The sequence below is a fragment of the Aedes aegypti genome, unplaced genomic scaffold (genome assembly GCF_002204515.2).
Source record: "Aedes aegypti strain LVP_AGWG unplaced genomic scaffold, AaegL5.0 Primary Assembly AGWG_AaegL5_hic_scaff_915_PBJ_arrow, whole genome shotgun sequence".
Lineage (NCBI taxonomy): Eukaryota > Metazoa > Arthropoda > Insecta > Diptera > Culicidae > Aedes > Aedes aegypti.
In genome coordinates this window covers 54,714-74,838 of record NW_018736618.1, presented here as the reverse complement: position 1 = coordinate 74,838, position 20,125 = coordinate 54,714, and the positions used below count along the sequence as shown (strand labels likewise).

At 39.1% G+C, this 20,125-nt stretch overlaps 1 protein-coding gene across 1 annotated transcript; it reads right to left on the bottom strand.

The window, feature by feature from the left end:
* Positions 1 to 1,357: 1,357 nt before the first annotated feature.
* On the bottom strand, positions 1,358 to 19,532 carry LOC5579215 (CUE domain-containing protein 2). Its single transcript, XM_001657293.2, has 6 exons — positions 19,237 to 19,532; positions 18,861 to 19,026; positions 8,822 to 8,969; positions 8,539 to 8,764; positions 8,312 to 8,481; positions 1,358 to 2,251 (listed from the first exon to the last, which is right to left on the bottom strand). The coding sequence occupies exons 2-6, from the start codon at positions 19,024 to 19,026 to the stop codon at positions 2,059 to 2,061; spliced, it is 903 nt and encodes a 300-aa protein (XP_001657343.1). The 5' UTR covers positions 19,237 to 19,532; the 3' UTR covers positions 1,358 to 2,058.
* Between the last annotated feature and the right edge of the window lie 593 nt (positions 19,533 to 20,125).

Genomic DNA, 20,125 nt, shown 5'->3' with positions numbered 1-20,125 from the left:
CGAATAACAAAAACGGAGCTGAATTCCAATTGTGAGATACCTTGGACGTTAACCTACGCCTTGCTTTTTGAAAAATAAAAATGAATCATGCTGTAATTTGACACTTTGAGCTTTGTAACCTTTCGAGTTATATTCGGTTATAAGAAAATCCGTATTGAATCAAAGCAGATGCAACTAAAAGATTATGGAACTATCTCAGTCGAAAATTTAACAATTGATTTTTTTGTTGAAAGCTTTGTTATCAAATGAAATTCAATTTCAAAATGGTTTTGCTTGACTTGAACAAAAGTTTGTATAAACAGCAAGTTATCGTACACAATAGCCAACAATAAATAAAAATACAAATTATGACATTTGTAGAAGCTACCTCTATAAACATATCAATTACAAGCAAAATTATGCTATTATGGTCAATATGACCGAATAATGAATGTCAACTTAATCTAGATTTTTATAAATCATACAAGCTCTAAACAGGAGGGATGAAAATAATACTCAATATTAAGGTGAAACAATTTCAAAAATTGCACTAAAACTTTAAAGGCACTAATCTCGCGAAGGAAGCATAAGTATTTATAACAACAGCGCACTTTTAATTTTGGCTTTGTGCACTAGCAGAAAGCTTAAAATTAGAAGTTCAGGAACGTTTGCCTACTATTTCACCAGTTTAGTGCCTTTGAAAATGTGAGTAGGGGCAAAAGACGGTCATTGTGACGGCCTTCTTTGGATTTCGAGATATTTCACCTTAACAGCGTTGACGCGAGTCAGATTTCCGGCTTTAAATTTTTTCCAAATCATCCTGAGGGTGGCAAGTTCGAATTAGGATCCAGTTGAGGATCTTTTCTAAATAGATCGATTTTTCTTGGCAGATTACTTTTATGGTCAAAGGGTTCAAAAGTTGTAAACTCAATGTCATTGAAAATTTACCACTGTCAACTACTATTTTTACTAAATCATATAAATTATAGACAATAAAACAACGTTTAAATCCAAAGCACAGCCCATGAGACGATGATAAGAACACCGTTGAAATGTTTCTTACTTTCCTCACTCTCGACTTATTTGTCAATGCAAGAATATTAACGTGTTCAATAAATAACTGTGTTAGTTTGCCAAAAGGGGCAACATAGCTTCCTGCGTAAATCCCTATAAACACCTACTCACATAGTTTTAAGTCTGATCTATTTTAACTAAATGATAACTAAATTATCACAAATCGAATCACATTCGTTCTTGTCAAAGAAGTATCAAACCTCACACGCTGCAGGCAATTGAATCAACTTCAACGGTATTCTTAGCATCAACAATATCGAAACAAAAAACTATAAAGAATTTCGGATACAATCAAAACTATAAATGTAGTTTAAATGAGGTTCCGTATATTCGCGAATAAACGAAATAAATTATACGACGCGTTACGATAGAATTAATACTAACAAATACAGTAATAAACGTGAACATAGTAGATAATAAGTACCGGAATAGTATCACTAAAATAAATATAAAATAGAAATAATGATGATTAGGAACATCTATGACAGGGCTTGTATAAAAAATGTGAAATGAGATTTCTTTGCTGTTTTGACACTGTGAACGAAAGCCTTGTTTAGTGGAACGAAGTAATAATATACTTCCAAGCATAAGTCTTTTGAGACAATTTTGAATGTATGAAGTAAAAGGAGCTTCAGTACTGGTTATAAGAGATTCTAGTGACTTCTCATTTCGCCGCAGAAATTCAAAGCAATATGTAGTCAAAACATAAAAAGTTCCATGGGATCCAATACGGTGATTATGGTTACTAGTCGCTATTAGATAGTCGTTATCAAACTCGTATAGTCTTTCTTCTTGCTGCTGGTGTTGTTGACTATTTTTAGTTAATTTGTTACAAGTTTTCGGGGAAATTATAATGCATATCATGGTTACAATTACTACACACACGACGAATAATAGTAATTTCGATTGTTGACTGTGTTGTACCCCAATTTTTGGGGTACAAAACTTGATAATTGTAGCTATTGTATTGGCTATGAATAGCATCAGCAGCAGGATCCATTTTAGTTACGGACAAATAGGTTTCTTGGGCTTTTTGAGCTCCGTCTCTTCATCTCCTCCACGGCGCGATACTTCGGTGTATCGTTCTCCTTTTAATGACACAATTTTGTTGTCTCGATAACGAATCAGCTTTTTCGGCTCTACTTTCGGTGCGACCGGTTTGTACTCGCGGTGGTCCTCCTTATCAACGTATGAGTATCTGAAATAAATTGAAGCATTATTGATTTTTCCAATTTATACTGTTGAGACAAACATCACCATGCAACTCGCAATGGGCAAAAAGCCAATTCAATAAAAATAATGCAGAACCCATAGTTCCCTGGAATTGACACAAGGAACCAACCAGATACACCCTCAGTGTATAAGTGCTGGTGATCGGTTTTTTTAGGCGACAATGGCGCCTGTCACGTCAGAATGATGACCAATGGGATGAAAGAGGAGGAATTGATGATGCATTTAAAACTGGCCCACAGTAGATCGGGAAGTACCCGTACATCTACGCCAGTTCATCCAGGAAGGTGTAGGGCTGGTATAATTTTATGGCAGCGAGGCTTGTTGTTTGGTTAACAGATGTTTCAGGTGTAAGGAAAGGCGTGAACGGTTATTTTGTCCGTCTCGGGTTCTAGCAAATGCTATGAACTGTGATAGATTAGGAGTGGAAGATAGAAGCAAGTAAAAGATACAACCACAAAGTACAAGGAAAGGGACGGGCCTGGGATTGAACCCATGACCTTCCGCTTATGACGCAGAAGCGGTTGCCAGTAGACCACCAATCCAGTCGCAGAATCCGTAGCTCCCGGAATATGAAAGTAAACCCAGCAATGGAGAGTCTCCATTGGAGACCCGCTCGATGAAAAATAGGAGGATAATGCACAAGAGGATATGGGAGGAAGTACAAATGCCTACTAGTTCGTTGGAAGGTCTCATTTGCCCTTTCTACAAGAAAGGGCATCAACTGGAGTGTGCCAATTACCAAGGGATAACACTCCTTAATTCGGCGTACATAATCAAATTCAAATACAAATTCTGTTCAACAGATTGAGACCTTCTGAGGAGTCCTTTGTCGACGAATACCAAACTGGTTTTCGAGAAGGCCGATCAACGACGGATCAAATGGTTATCCTGCGTCAAATCCTAGATGAATTCCGGGAGTACAACTTGCATCATCTGTTTGTAGATTTCAAAGCAGCGTACGATTCAGTGAAGAGAAACGAGTTGTGGCAAATTATGTCCGAACATGGCTTTCCGGCGAAGCTGATTGGACTGATTCGTGCAACGCTTGATGGATTGAAATCAAGTGTGCGGGTGATGGACCAGATTTCGCCATCGTTCGTAACCTTAGATGGATTGAAACAGGGTGACGCTCTTTCTTTCTTTGGAACACTAGTGACATGCGGTATTGATGTTACCCGCGTATTGCAGCTGCGAGTCGGGCTTTCTACGGGCTCCGTAACCAGCTGAAGTCCCGTAGACTGCAAACGAAAACGAAGCTCGCGTTATACAAGACGCTGATCGTTCCGGTTGTCCTATATGGCCATGAATCATGGAAATTGAAGAAAGTCGACCGGAGAGCTTTCGGGCTGCTTGAACGTTAAGTACTGCGAACAATACTCGGCGGTAAACTATAATACGGCATCTGGCGGCGTCGCATGAATCACGAGTTGTACCAACTGTATAAAGACGTGGATATTGTCAAGCGCATGAAACACGGCAGGCTGCGTTGGGCTGGTCACGTTGCCCGTACGCTGGAAGAACGACAAGCAAAGATAATATTCAACGGAGAACCCGGACGAGGCCGCCGATTTCGTGGTAGACTGCGCACACCATGGCTTTTTGCAGTTGCAGAGAACCTAAGGGCACTTAACGTTCAGGGCGACTGGAAGCGATTGGCCCAGGACCGAGCCCAGTGGAGAAGACTCATCCGGCGCAGATTCATCGTAGCGAATTGTAGCCCATCAAGTCAAGTCTAATCTGCAAGAGCGGCCCTTTTGTCAACGGGCATAGCCCGTACCGCGAACGCGAAAATCAAACGGCAGCAACACCTACTGATGATGCTGTGGCTGATAGACGTCAGTCACGCATGTTGGCAGGCGGTCGACGGCAGTCGATCATATGGACGAGGAAGATGAATATGTACGTGATTCGCTGCTATCATGTCTGCACAAGGATGAAGGCGGACATGTCTGGTAGATCAGGGATGCTGGAGATGGTCAACGAATAATTCCCTCGCTTTGCGTACCAGATAGATCTAAACAAGCTGTACACACGGCAACGTGCAAATATGTCTCATAAAGTAGAAGTAGAGTACATCACGCTGGCAGTGCAGAAGGAAATAGAAGGTCGAAAGTGAGAGTTGTGATTTGACGGCAGTGTTCCAAGACGGACAGTGGGATATGCAACAACAGCAATTACGAGACGAACTAGCACTTCATATGTTCACAGCAGTTATAGGACAGAAAAGATGAGGACTTTGTCAATTGACAATTTTTGCATTCGTATGTCATGTGGCAATCGTATATCATGTGGCCAATGGTAGCGCGGCATCTTGAGGCAACGTTGATGGATGAGGGCGAGCTCGATAGTGTTCCTCTTGAGGACTGCTGGAGAACAGTCAAAGCAGCCATTAACGACGCTGCCGAAAGCATTGTCTGATAAGTGGAACGGAGTCCAAGAAACGATTGGTTTGACGAGAAGTGCCAGGAGGTTTTGGAGGAGAAGAAAGCAATACGGACTGCAATACTGCAGCGTGGTACGTGGCAAAACGTGGAACGATAGTGGAAGTAGCAAGCCCGCCTATTCCGGAAAAAAGCGCCGGCGGGGAGATGGAGTGAAAAATGCTGGAGATGGAGTTGCTGTACCGTTCTTAAAAAATGCGGAAGTTCTATCTATAGTGTCAGGCCCTGCAAGCCAACCGTAAAAACACATCAGCACATGAACGTCAACGAGAGAATACGGACCGGAACAATCGGCAAAGACCACAGCGACGAAAATGGACTAGCGATTGGAAACTCGGTACGTGGACTGCAAATCTCTCGACTTCATCGGAAGCACACGCATACTCTCCGATGTACTGAAGATCCGCGGTTTCGACATCGTTACGCTGCAGGAGGTGTGCTGGACAGCAGCATTGGTGCGAACGTTTAGACATCGTTACGCTGCAGGAGGTGTGCTGGACAGCAGCATTGGTGCGAACGTTTAGAGGTAATCATACCATCTACCAGAGCTGCGGCAACACACGCGAGCTGGGAACAGCTTTCATAGTGATTGGTGATATGCAAAGGCGCGTGATCGGGCGGTGGCCGATTAATGAACGAATGTGCAAGTTAAGTACCAAAGGCCGATTCTTTAACTTCAGCATAATCAACGTGCATAGCCCACACTCTGGAAGCACTGATGATGACAAGGACGCATTTGACCACGTTTTGATCGATGGACTGCACTTCTCCGACATAACCGACGTCAGAATCTATCGTGGCGCTAACATTGACTCCGACCACTACCTGGTGATGGTGAAACTGCGCCCAAAACTATCCGTCATCAATGATGTACGGTATCGACACCCGCCCCGGTACAATCTCGAGCGGCTGAAACAACCGGATGTCGCCAATGCGTACGCGCAGCATCTTGAGGCAGCGTTGCCGGATGAGGGCGAGCTCGATAGGGCCCCTCTTGAGGACTGCTGGAGGACAGTCATAGCAGCCATTAACGACGCTGCTGAAAGCATTGTCGGATATGTGGAACGGAGCTCAAGAAATGTTTGGTTCGACGAGGAGTGCCAGGAGGTTTTAGAGGAGAAGAAAGCAGCGCGGGCTGCAATGCTGCAGCATGGTACGCGGTAAAACGTGGAACGATACAAACTGAAACTGAAACAGCAAACCCGCCTATTCCGGGACAAAAAGCGCCTTCCAGGTGGAATGCCAAGAGATGGAGTTGCTGTACCGTTCTCAAGAAACGCGGAAGTTCTATCAGAAGCTCAACACATAACGCAAAGGCTTCGTGCCGCGAGCTGAGATGTGCCGGGATAAGGATGGGTGCATCTTGACGGACGGACGCGAGGTGATCGAAAGGTGGAAGCAGCACTACGATGAACACCTGAATGGCTCAGAGAACACAGGCACAGAAGGTCAGGACAGCGAAGGCGATGGCTACGTCAGCACAGCGGACAGTGGAAACCAACCAGCTCCTACGATGGGGGAAGTTAAGGATGCCATTCAACAGCTCAAGAACAACAAGGCCGCTGGCAAGGATGGTATCGGAGCCGAATTCATCAAGATGGGCCCTAAGAGTTTTGCCGTTTGTCTGCATCGGCTGATAGTCAGAATCTGGGAAACGGAACAGCTACCAGAGTCGTGGGAGCAAGACGTTATATGCCTTATCTACAAAAAACGGCGACAAACTTGAGTGTGAAAATTAACGTGCAGTGACTATCTCAAACGCCGCCTGTAAGTGCTATCTCAGATTAGTCGTCTATCACCTTTAGCAAACGAGTTCGTGAGAAGTTATCAAGCAGGTTTCATCGACGGCCGCACGACAACGAATCTGGGTTTTATCCGTGCGGCAAATCCTCCAGAAATGCCGTGAGTACCAGGTACCTACGCACCATCTGTTCATCGATTTCAAGGCGGCATCATTTGTGGAAGTCGTGCCTACTATGGGCTACAGAAAAAGATTCACCCCCGCATCAAATGCACGAAGTACACACGCTTATAAGACCGGTAGTCCTCTACGGGCATGAAGCGTGGACGATGTTTGAGGAGGACTTGCAAGCTCTTGGAGTTTTCGAACGCCGGGTGCTGAGAACGATCTTCGGCGGTGTGCAAGAGAACACACGGCGACGGTACAGCTGTGTTATAGGTCCAGGACTCTCAGCATCAGTAGGGACATTTTCAAGGCGATGCTTTTAGTTGTTTCCGCGCCAACGAGCAAGAGGAGATTCGATTTATGGTTGAAGGCGAAAAGGAGTCATGCAACTTAGAGATATTCGTTACACGATGATTAGGAAGAAGCAGCAGGAAAATTTCTTGTCTCGTGTCAACTCTGTGCCCCCGTAGATGTATAGTTTCGGAGTGGTAAACTGGACCAAAACTGGCTTGGAGGCGATAGAACGAGCAGTACGAGTGGCGATCACGTTTCGTAGAAAGCTAGAACCGCCACAACATTTATTACACTGTGTGCGAAGCTGATCACGGTTTCAGCGCTATGCATCTGGCGCAGGAGGATTACCAGCTGAACTGCGGCATCAAAACCGTCGCTAAGATTATCGCAACGAGGAAGCAGAAGGGTTTGCATGGAACACACCCCCATCAACAGCTCGAGCACATCGGTAAGGCAGCGTGCATGGTGTGTACTGCACAAAGACGTGAAGGACCGCTGCAGGAAGTGCAATTCAGTAGGGGAGACTATCGAACATGTTGTTGCCAGCTGTTCAGTATTAGCTGGTTCAGCCTATCCCAATCGACAACAAAGCTGCTAGGATTGTGCACAGACAGCTTGGGCTTAATCACAACTTTGTGGACCGATTGTGGTACCCTGCTACAAGTATCTGTCTGACCCGGCTCTGGAAAATAGTTACGTAAAGCTGTACTGAAATCGCGAGATCATAATAGACATCCTCATTCGAGCCAACCGCGCCGAAAATTTAGTCTACGACAGAAGGATGAAACAAGTACACTCATAGACATCGCTGTACCTACACTTTCACTAATTGGAGATATTATTAGAATGCTAGTGATCTCAGCTGCTAGTGATTCAGTGTGGAGTAGTCATGATTAGGAACATTCTTGATTTGACAAATTTGTCGTTGTACTTCTGACCATATTGTGTTGTCCATCATGCGTTAAGGATTACAATACACTAAATACGACAAAATTTATTTTCGTATACTTGAACAAATATAGCAGTAAGTAAAATCTAGGAAACACACTTCCATCTATCAGCAGGAACGCGTGATACATTATCGGTAGGTTCGTTACTCGAACATGTTTCATAATGGTCACATACGGATTAACATTCTTTTTCTGGGTCTGAGTTTAATTCTCATCCTCTAATAGCACTATCATTGAGAGTTTTCTTTACTAATGTTGCCATTATCGCCCATTGCGTGGCAGGCCCGATGGTACGCTATGTTCAAGAAAGTCAAGGAAAATTCCATTTTGAAGTGATCCTGGATCGATCGAGACTGCTGTGCCATCACACGATTCCTTAGGCCCCCAAAATGACGTCATTTCACAAATAAAAAACTGGACATGTTGCATCTTACCTTGAAATGATTCTATTCTTCAGCTCAGTCTCGTCGATTTGCGGAAGCGATTTGTTGGTTTGCAAATTGTTTGGGATACCTTTCAGGCTCTGCCCTGCTTCCTGGCGATGGAGCAATATTTGCGTAGCGCGATCGATGTCTCCATTCGCAATCAAAATGCAATGCTTAACCTGAAAATCAAACGAAGATAATCTCAATGGAGCTTCGCGGCGTAATGTAGTACAAACCTCAATGAGTGAACTTTCCGGAAACATTTCTTGCAACGCTTCGCACTCGTCGCTGAAAAGATCGCAATTCGAGCTATCGGTTGAACCTGCATCACTTGTTTCTGAGAGATGCTGAACTCGTTTGGGATGACAACCACCGCCATTAGCAGTTTGGTCATTTTCAGAAATTGATGATTGACGACCGCGAAGCTTCTCCTCAGGGAGAATATCGGCCAAGCTCAGAGAACTTAAAAGTAAAATATAATTATAACATCACAGTCATGACTAACGGCGTAAGGCATACTTCAACGATAGGTTCTGCACATCATTGTTGTTTGGCTTGTTGTGTTTCTCTGATAGTTGACTCTCCAGCTGGAATATCCAGGAGCAAACTGTGGCCGGTTCGATGTTGGAAAAATCGTTGAAATACGCCGACATCATTTCGATAAAACCTATAAAGAAAAAGGAATAGAGAACTCTTAGTGCGGTATAATGTAGTAAACCGGACTTGTGAATGTTCAAGAGCGAATATGTTGCTATAAAGCAAAATTCTTCATCTAATTTTAAGGATAAGATCCCATTTGATTTGGCTTTGGTGTATTTTATTTCTTAATGTAGGACTAAGATGTAGGGGTGAGCCCTGCATGACCGGACAGCCTCTACGCCCAGACACTAGACGTTTACATGAACCAAGAACAATTTTAAAACTTTATCGCTACCATATAATACTTATTGGATAGTTATTACTTTACACATACGATAGTACCGACCGCGTAGAGCTATGGAAAATCATGGACGAGAATAGCTTTCCCGGGAAGCTCACAAGACTAATAAGAGTAACAATGGAAGGTGTGCAAAATTGTTTGACGATTCCAGGTGAGCATTCCAGTTCGTTTGAATCACACCGGGGACTTCGATAAGGTGATGGACTTATGTACCTCTTGTTCAATATCGAGAGCCAGGCTTAAAAGCTTCGCGAATCATATGGACATTGTCAGCCGAATATTTGAAAAATAGGCAGACCTGTACATCCTCCTGGAACGCGAGGCAGCAAAAGTCGGACAAGGTACATGTTGATAGGTGGAGTCGATCGCGACAGAGTTCGCCTAAGAAGCAGTGTGACGATGGGCGGGGTTACGTTCGAGGTACGACTTCGTCTACCTTGAATCCTAGCTGACGGCTCTATGTTATCTATGCTGCTATGCTTGGATCCTTGCTGATGGCTGATAATAACGTTAGCCGTGAAATACGAAGGTACATCATCAGTGAAAGTGGAGGCTGCTATGGTCTCTAGAATAAGCTGCGGTCAAAAAAGATTTCCTCATTCACCAAATGTACGTTGTACAAGACGCCCATAAGACCAGTAGTCCTATACGGGCATGAAACGTGAACTATGCTCGAGGAGGACTTGCAAGATCTTGGAATTTTCAAACACCGGGTGCTTAGGACGATCTTATGCGGTGTGCAGGAAAACGGTGTGTGGCGGCGAAGGATGAACCACAAGCTCTCCCAACTCTATGGCAAACCCAGTCAGGGCATGATACAAAAATGGCGGATAGCAACCCTTCATAGATGGTATTCGCTTCGGATACAGTTGGTACAAGAAGATGAGTATCCGAGCTAGGTAGGCGGATATCCTGTGATATGAAAGGTACAACGATTTGGCGAGCATGGCGCAGTACCGGGGAGAAGTGCGGCAACGAATCGAGTATTATGGCGTAACATTGTTGATTCAGTGTTATCTGTTTAGATGTTAACTAAATAAATGAAATGAAATTGTTAACACAGAATATGACATTGCGTCTTAGCATGGACGCTGAGGAAACTAGAAAAAATGTTTCTACTTAGACGGGCCTCCACTGATTATTGTTATAGGCCGCGAAAAAAGCCTTATTTGCTTTTATCTGTGATTCAAACTTATTCTAAATCGTAGTAGCATAAAATGGCATTAATAGTTGCTGCAATATTAATTTGTATTTTCATATATACATAATTATGAATTAGGCAATGCGCTGAATAATATTGAAATTTTATAAAAATTTTGCTTTAACATTTTCTATAACTACGCAGTATGAACGAATTTGTATACGTATCAAAAATATAATTTTTAAATTATCAAATCTTATATGAACAGGCAACTGAATATTAAATTTTACCATTAAAATAGGATGTTTGAATTTTTTAATTTGTTGTTTGTTTGTTTGAATTAAGAGTCAAAATAACGAAAATAATAACTCAGTTTGTATGGCATAAAAGCTAACAAATATCTCGTTTTGCCACTGTAATAACGAACCAGTGACAAAAACTGGGTGTCTATTACCTGGAAAAGCTGGAATTATCAAGGAATTTTAGTCAACCTGGAAAAAAAACCTGGAATTCTCAGGGAGTTTCGATCACAATCAGGGAAATTATTTTGAGGCAGTAATGCTGTGTAGAATATGTACACGTCATAATCCAGAGCAACCATTATTATTGCGGCGCTCATTTTAAATCCACATCCAGCGGCGGCGATAACGCGCAGATAATATGCGCGCCATTCAAACGCAACGTCAAATTCCAAGTAGGCTTGGATTGTTCCGTTCTGCAAGGACGCAAATGTTCCAAAGTTGCCAAATCTGAAACATTTGTTGATTTTTATTTTCACTGCGACGGTATATCGAGATTTTCATATAAACGCATTTCGTGGATTTCTTTTGCTTAGCACAATATTTGCAAGAAAATTCTCTTCAATCGAAAAAAAAATTCGGCTGCGCCGCTATTTGAGCTGTTCAGTGAGAATCCTTTCGAGTATGAACTTTTATCGACTTACCAAAACATGATTGATGTTGATAATATCTCTATATTTAAGGCTCCCCCAAATGAACGCGATTTTTTTACGACGACAGCGACAAACAATCGCCACGATTTTGCTGATGTTTCGCTGCAGTTTGATGATCGTGTCTAAGCCACAGCGATGCGATTTCACAGCGATTTTTGCTGTGGCTGATAAAAATCGCGTTGATTTGGGGAAGCCTTTAATTAGTAAAGGATTAACATATCTAGGGCTGGTAGCAGGTTTCTTTTTAGAGATTATTTTTATGCAGGTCTTTAAAAAATATCTATGTTTGATAAAAGGTCTATGAATTCTATATTTTAACCGAAATGGTCTTCAAAATCTCTTTTTTCCTTATCTTGCTTGCAGATAATTATGATGCAAAATGTCTTCTCACATTTTTCGAGAATAGCTACATTTCCACAGAATTTCTTCCAAGAAAACCCGTAAGGGTTAGTTCCACAGTTTTTGGTAAAATTCGTTCAACGATTTTTTTTTTCAAGAAACTCGACAAGAATTTCTACGGTTATTCCAAAGAATTGCTCCAAAAATTCTTAAAGAAGTTTTTCGAGTGAATCTATTACGAACATTTCAAATAATTCCTTAAATTCGACCTGTGTTTCATTATTGAGTTTCTCTAGAATTTTTTTCCAGCATTCAAGGATTACTGCAGTTCTTTCAAAAAAATTTCAAAGAATTTTTCAAAAAAATCCCCATGAAATATTGAAAAGATTATTTAGGTTTCACACCAGTTAACACTACAGCTTTTTTTTCAGAAATCATCCGATCATTCCTACACACTTTTTTGGGATTTCGTTCAATGGTTTTCCAACAGTTCCTTCACATAAGCCTGCAAGATATTATTCAGAGATACAACTGATTTTGTTTCAATTATTTTAGCAACAGGTAATGAATATCTTCTAAAGTTCTTCAAGAGTGAGTCCTTATTATTCAAGGGTGACTTAAGACCATACACTATATTTAACAGAAGTTACCCTACGATTTGCTTTAGGTTCAGTTCGTGACGTATAACTTTTTTTTTCACAATTTCTCAGCTTTCTGGACAATTTCATTCACATTTTCTTGTAGAAATGCATTGAAAACTTCTGGAAGAATGCTTGAAAAAATAAATCTTAGAAGCAATCTCTGGAGTAATTCCTGGAGGTATCATTAGAGAAATTTCTAATTGAAATTCTAAAGAAATTCTGTAGGACAATCTTGTAGAAAATCCTGAGAAGACCTTGAAGACTTTCTGGATGAATATTCCCACATCTTTCAAACGAAAGTCTTGGAGGATGTCCTAGATAAACCTGTTGGAGAATCACTGAATGAAATTTTGGAGAACTGAGGGATATTTGAAAAATTTGTGAAATAATATATGAAGGTACTCCTGAGTTTTTTTTTGTGAGAACAAACATTTTTGAAAGAATTGCTTAGATTTTTTTTGAGGGTTTTCATAGCAAATAGGTAATCATTAAGGGAGCAGGATCCGTCATTGATTTCGGAATTTTTTAAAGCAGTTTTTTCGTTCAAAATCAATAAAATTTACAGGATAATGCGTTCACTGTATTCTATTCTCCAATCGAAACAGAGTGAACACATTTTTATCGAATAATTTTTAGTTTTGAACAGAAAAACTGCTTTTGAAGTTTCGATGATGATGATGATTACGATGACGGAGCGTTGATCGTTAAATGATCACATGAAGAAAAATGAAAATCTCTTAAATTATGTTATCTATCTTAACATGAAAAAAAAATATTTGTCGTAATGTCATGAGAAATTCCCAAAAAAAATATGTCTAGAAGTATATACAGTCGACTCTCCACAACTCGATATTCTATAACTTGATATACTCTATAACTCGATGGATTTTTCGGTCCCTTCAAATTTCCATACATCGTGCTCTCCATAAGTCGATATCTCTATAAACTCGATATCTCCATTAGTCGATGTCACGTGAGAGGCAATTTTCCCTCCATAACTCGATATCCATTTTTTAACCTTTCTAATTCGGGGAAACTAATACCACTTCTTGTTTGGATGTGAATAAATACTTGCAAGTTGTAATAAAAGTTGAAAAACATGCAAATAATAATAAAAAAAAATGTCAGTATAAATACCGTGATTTTTCGAGCATTTCGAAAAAAGTTACCAAAAAATAGTTGTCAAGAAACTATTAACAAAATAAGAAATACAGAAGTGAATATATGTATATGAAATACAAAAAATTGTTCCTTTGATTTTTGCGGTATATTCTATAACTCGATGATTCTATAAGTCAATGGTCCCTTGAATATCGAGTTATGGAGAGTCGACTGTATATAGCTATTAAATTAAAAACACTTAAAAATAGGAGTATTTATTGAACCTGGAATTATTTGTAAAACCTGGAAATATCATGGAATTTCACATCGGTAAACGAGTATTAGATGAAAAATATCGACAAGAGAATAAACAAAATAAGTTATTGTGATATTGATGACAAATTAATAACTTAATGAGCTTTCACAGATAAGGGTAAATTTTGTTCTTATAAGGTGTTCATTTATTACGTACCACTAAAATTGATAATTGTCAACCCCCTCCCCCCGTCCGTAACGTTTTTGTAATTTTTTTTTTGTGAGAGCCGTGACGCTTGAGCCCTCTAGCGTTACGTAATTTGTGCACGTCGTCTTATGCGTGGTATCCACCTGAAACGTAAAGCACTCCAGTAAAATTTATCTTTTTTACCAAAGTAATTTTGACAGCTGATCCAGTATGAGCGAAGTGTCACTTTTACTTGCGGAATAATTGAGCCGCACATTTTTCGCATTTTTCCGTACGGAAAAGTGACAGCGCCATTTGATTTGTACGATTTGTACGGCAGGCGTTACCGACATTATGAAATCAGCTCTACTTCTCAGCAGCGTACAGCACAAGTAATTTCGGCTGTGGAATCATTCCTTGGCCGTTTCATTAACCGTTATTAATAGTATATTTTGTTATCAATTAGTTATTCGATGATCTTAAAAGATAACATATCAACAACAAATTTTGCCATGATTGCATGTTTTGTTATTGATGTAATATTGAATCTCATGTATTATTAATAAATAATAATAAAACTAGATATGATTGCAAAATGTGTTGTTATTTAATCATTGTTTTGTCATTCACCTCAACCCGGGTTTGCACTTTTGACATTATTTAGGGTAACGGTCGTATTTTAGACCCCCCTAGGAAGTGAATATGAGTTTTCCTCCTAATTTGTTAATTGCACAGCATAACCAAGTCAATGAACTTGCCAACTTGGGGGTAAATGAACACCCTAAGCAATTTTCATGTTTTCTTGCTTATGTCAGATTATTTTTCGATTGCTCAGCATTGGAGAAGGATGTTTATGCAATGTAACAAGTTGAAATATTGTGATGGAAATAGAATTTTATCAACATTATTATAATTTTGAAAATTTCTTTCCACAGAGTCAATGTTCCAAACATGTGAGTAAAATTGGAGGTACTTGGGGTAAAATGAACATACAATGGGGGTAAAATGAACATATACTGAGGGTAAAATGAACACATGCTGGGGGTAAAATGAACATCATTCAAATTGAACGGGTTGCGGCATGATTCTCGGCATTTGGTACATGATCAATGCATATCTCACAGACATTCCGGAATCGATGGAACGTCAAGCCGTGACCATACGGATGGATTTCCATGTCTGTCTTTGTATTTCTTCCTGAAAACACTCGGCATCCGAAATAAAATCCGGCAGTATTCTTGCTGCAATGGTGTTCATATTAATCCCATCTCGAGTGGTTTATTTTACCCCCAAAAAATCAACATCTTCAAATCATTTGTTCTAAGAATTTATAAGATAAAAATACTTCAAATTTCCGTCTACTTATCATAAATACTTTAAAGATATGATGTGTTACGCTGTTCAATAGATTTTAATGATTTTTGTCTTAAAAACCTTAAATTCCACGATTGAAAATTTACATCATATGAGAAAACGGAGAGGCGTACTTTGTTTTTGTTTACTTTTTCAGCTTTGACAGTTCAAGATTGCGCTGGAGTTGTCGAAATAGCTTTTTTATCTGAGGATTCAGGATAGTGCTTCTTTTTTCTGGCGTTACGTCCCAACTGGGATAAAGCCTGCTTCTCAGCTTAGTGTTCTTATGAGCACTTCCACAGTTATTAACTGAGAGCTTTCTTTGCCGATTGACCATTTTTGCATGTGTATATCGTGTGGCAGGTACGAAGATACTCTATGCCCTGGGAATCGAGAAAATTTCCTTTACGAAAAGATCCTCGACCAGTGGGATTCGAACCCACGACCCTCAGCATGGTCATGCTGAATAGCTGCGCTTTTACCGCTACGGCTATATGGGCCCTATGGATAGTGCTATGTTTTGCATAGATTTATAGCAATAATTACCGTGAAACACAAACCTGTTCATTTTACCACCCCCTGTTCATTTTACCCACAGTACTCCTAGAGAATTTTTTTTCTATGAGATAAAAATTCTCACATGACTAATGTGTAGTCCAAAAGACGTAGAAAATAATTTCATTGTAAAGCACTGTTTTTCATTATTTTTGACACCCCCAAAACATTCTGGACCCCTGGCTTTTACATTCGATTGGAAACACAGCCTAAGATGCTGTTTGTTTCATATACTTGCGCATATTCCAATCATTCGATTAACAATGGAAAACCGCAGGAATTTTACGCTTTTAGTCCATAAATTTACAAAACATGTTTATCTACATTAAAAAAAATGTGACAGCTTTAATTTATGTAAGTAACGTGTTGTAACGGTTACATGGATAAACCAGTTGAATTAAATTAATTTTAATCAAAATAAAGACATTTTCCATGCATTAACGGTTTATGTAAGTTTGAAACAGTCGTATCTATCAAAACGACCTGCGAGCTGAGTCAATCATTTGATTTTCATTAGAATGATGCAAATTTTGAAATTTGGCTCACCTATGCTTAAACGGCTTTTATTATGTTAAATAGCATCCAGCATAGCAAGTGATTTGGAAGAAATTTGACTGCACACGCCATTTGAAGTTTTTATGGAGATTACTATGGAAAACGCCAATCTTTTGTGTACAGCCATCTATCTCGCCGTCATAATATTTTATGGAAAAGTGTTTGTTACTCTACTCATGTAAAATTCTTTCAGCTACAACTTTGCCGAAGACCACATTTCGATTGGACATCAGGATAAATTGCTATTCATAATCATGAAGTGGGTTTGCATTTTGCATGCTTAACCAACTGCTCGGCAACAGTGGTGTTCCTGGCGGTTAGAATAGATCAAAGTAATCTAGGCTACTATGTTCTACACTGCCCATAACTGCATAACAGTCACATTTGTCATGTTTGTAGATTTCGAGTTAATACCGTGGAGAGTCATCAAATGATAAATACTTTCGATCATTTTACTGAAATCTGTGAGATTGTTCTAGAAAAGTCTAAAAAAATACCAAGTTGTTTTGTCACATTGGTAATTATAATTGCATAACAGTCACATTGAGATTGTAAATGAGTTTCGTAATGTAGGGGAACACGGGGCAGTATGGACACCCTAAGGAATTTTCCTATTATGACTGTAAAGACACGAATATTATACAGTTTTCATGCGCAGTATGCTTTTTAGAGTTCTCAAGCATTTGTTAAACATTGTTGCAAAATTTTGAAAAAAATATTTTGTTTGCAAAAATGGGTTTAAAAAAAGCTCATATTTGGTAGTCACCATCAAGCTAGCGGGGCAAAGTGGACACCCCCATGGGGCAGTATGGACACCTTAACGTTTATAAGAAAATTGTCCCACGATCATTCCCAAACCTCGAAAAATGAAGTACACCTTCAGGAAACCATAGCGATAGATCACTGTGCCACTGAAAACATGATTCAAACCAATTTACGACATTTTTCGTAGTGATGCCTTAAATATTGCCTCCAGATTAATTTTAATACAGAATTGACGATTTTCAACCGATTTGTGGTTCCGAATCATAATCATTGCATTGCATGCTTAATTGTTTTTGGATAGTTTTGTGTATGAAGTTACATTTCTTTTTCTTTAAAGTGTCAGCTCTACTTTGTCACTCGGTGTCCATATTGCCCCAACAGTACAGGAAATTTTCATATAAGTTTTTCAGTGTCTCAAAGTAGCAGAAAAAAATCTACTATATTTTTGAATTTACCATAAATAATTGAAGATTCAGTCAAGAGCTACATTTTCGGTCAACTTGCAGTCATTTGCTTCTGAAACCTTATTTGGTGAGGTGTGAATGTTATAATTTTTAAACCCAATAAAATCATGCTCCATTTTTTGGTTTAAAATCAATGTATAAAACATTTTTTCTGAAATTTTAGTGGCCAACTTACTTATTCGACAGGCAACTGAAATATTGTTTGCATCTAAAGTGTAAAATTATTCGCATATGCGAAGATACAGGGGGTGTCCATTCTGCCCCGGGTGTCCATACTGCCCCCGGTACACCTAATAGCAATGAAATTTCTATCAGAATTATTTTCTGACTATTCACAAAATATGCGATATGAGTTGTACAAAATATCAGCCTCAATTAAGCACTTTTGAGTTCCTGGTAATTTGTAGAAATTTTAGTTTCCTCCCATACTGCCATAAAATGCACATGTTGTGTTCAATTTACTCAATGCCTACTTTTGTCGAATGTTACAAATATGCAGTTATGGGCAGTACAGCAAAAAAGCAGTGTTGCTCTGAAAGTAATTGAATGATCATCTCAGCAAGGATCAGACTTTGTTGGCAATAATAACAAATTATCCTTACGTCCAATCAAAATGTGGTCTTCGGCAAAGTTATAAGTGGGAAGTGCAAGAGTTCACTAATTTGACGTTTGAGCGGTGCCGAATTCACTCGTTGCCATGGTCACATAAATAAGACGGCACCGCTAAAACGTCAAATAGTGAGCCCATGCATTTGTCCATTACGAGCTGTCAGAGGACGCAACACAAAAGGTTTGCCTTTTCCATAGTAATTTTCATATAAACTTCAAATGGCGTGTGCACAACTAAATTTCTTCCAAATTACTTTTAGGGAGAATGATTTTTATCATAATTGACATCGTTTAAGCATAGGGGAGCACGAACTTCAAAATCTGCATCAGTCTAGTGTTCATCTTACCCGCCTACCCTTATAAACGACCTACAATTTCAAGTAAAAATGATATAGGAAATTCAATTCAAAACATGTTATCAATATGTTTGTGATAACATACTTTGATTATCGAACCTGCTCATTTTCAGGATAATTTATTTTTTCTTACTTGAATTTTTAATTATATACACATCATAAAGACCTTTACAAAATTTACTTTCTGAATAGCAAACACAAAGTACCTTCAGAAACATTAGACAATCAATATCAAATTTTGACTATCATAGAAGCAAATCAATATTGTTTGTATGAAACTAGCCACACCATAAATATTTATCCGATAAATACAGATTACTCGGAATCAAAATACCATATACTTACCTTCCACATCAAAGCACGGATCCTGAGAAGCTTCCTCCAATATTGAGATTACATAGGACAGCACAATGTCGTCAACAATGCTGAGATCGGCATCCGGAATATGAGTGTTTATGAATTGAAAGAAACTGTTTTTCACAACATCGTGCTGTTGAGCAATGTTTGTCATCTGGGAAGGAAGAAAGTATTTTGATGTTAATATGAGGCTGAAGGAAATATCGATTTTTCCTGTAGGTGCTATGTTTTATGCAATATGTCAAGCATTTTCTATGTTGATTTCTAATCGTCTGCTATGCTGTAATTGGGGTTTAAAGACATATACTCCATTTCAGAATATTGTCTTTGATCGTATTAAGAAATAGAAGTTTAAATTGCTTACTTTTGAAGCTTTAATAAAAATGTCTGATACTCCGCCCTATAGTGGAAGCTGAAAACTAATTTCCTATGGTTCTGGGATGTTCTAACTAAAATGGTTTAGTCGCTGTTTCGAACAGAAACGGTAATAACTGTTAAGCTTTTACCACTGGTAATAAACTTAAGAAACGGATTCACGCACTCAAATGAAATATTTTTTGCACAGTACACTCAATTTTGTACATCCAGTAGCAAGATATGGATTTGAACTACACTATAGTAGGATGATAGGTGGACAGTCTCAAACAAAAGCCGATTTTTGATTACAGTTCTGGTCGGCAACATATACATACATCCTGCCTTAGCATACAACTACCCAACGTAAGCTTTACATATATTGCGAGAAGCTGGATGCGAACGCGTTTGTATGCGCAAGTTCAAGTTATAAACGAGGAACGATAGGTACGAGCACAATGTGCATCTTACGTTACAAATACTTCAACACTGTTTAAAAAACAACCTACAGTTGTGTTCAGAATAATAGTAAGTAGTGAAAGCCGATTTTTATACAAAATGCTCAACTCGGACATGCTGTAACATTATTTCCCATTGAGCCATTGGCATGAAATTTTGACAGAGAACTACAAATATGCTCTATTTTATTACACAGTTGTAGCAAAATTTGAATTATTTTAATGTACCGGTTCAGAAGTTAAGCATTAGATGAAATTGTTCAAAATAATAGTAGATTTTGTTTTGTAAATTTTTGTTAACCAAATATTTTGTATAATCAATGCATTTGTAATTGTTGAAATGATGTATAAAAAATATATATTAAACTCAAAAAACAGCAACTATTTGAATTATTCAAACGAATATTATTTTGAGCCTCTTCACATGGTGGTTATCTTTTT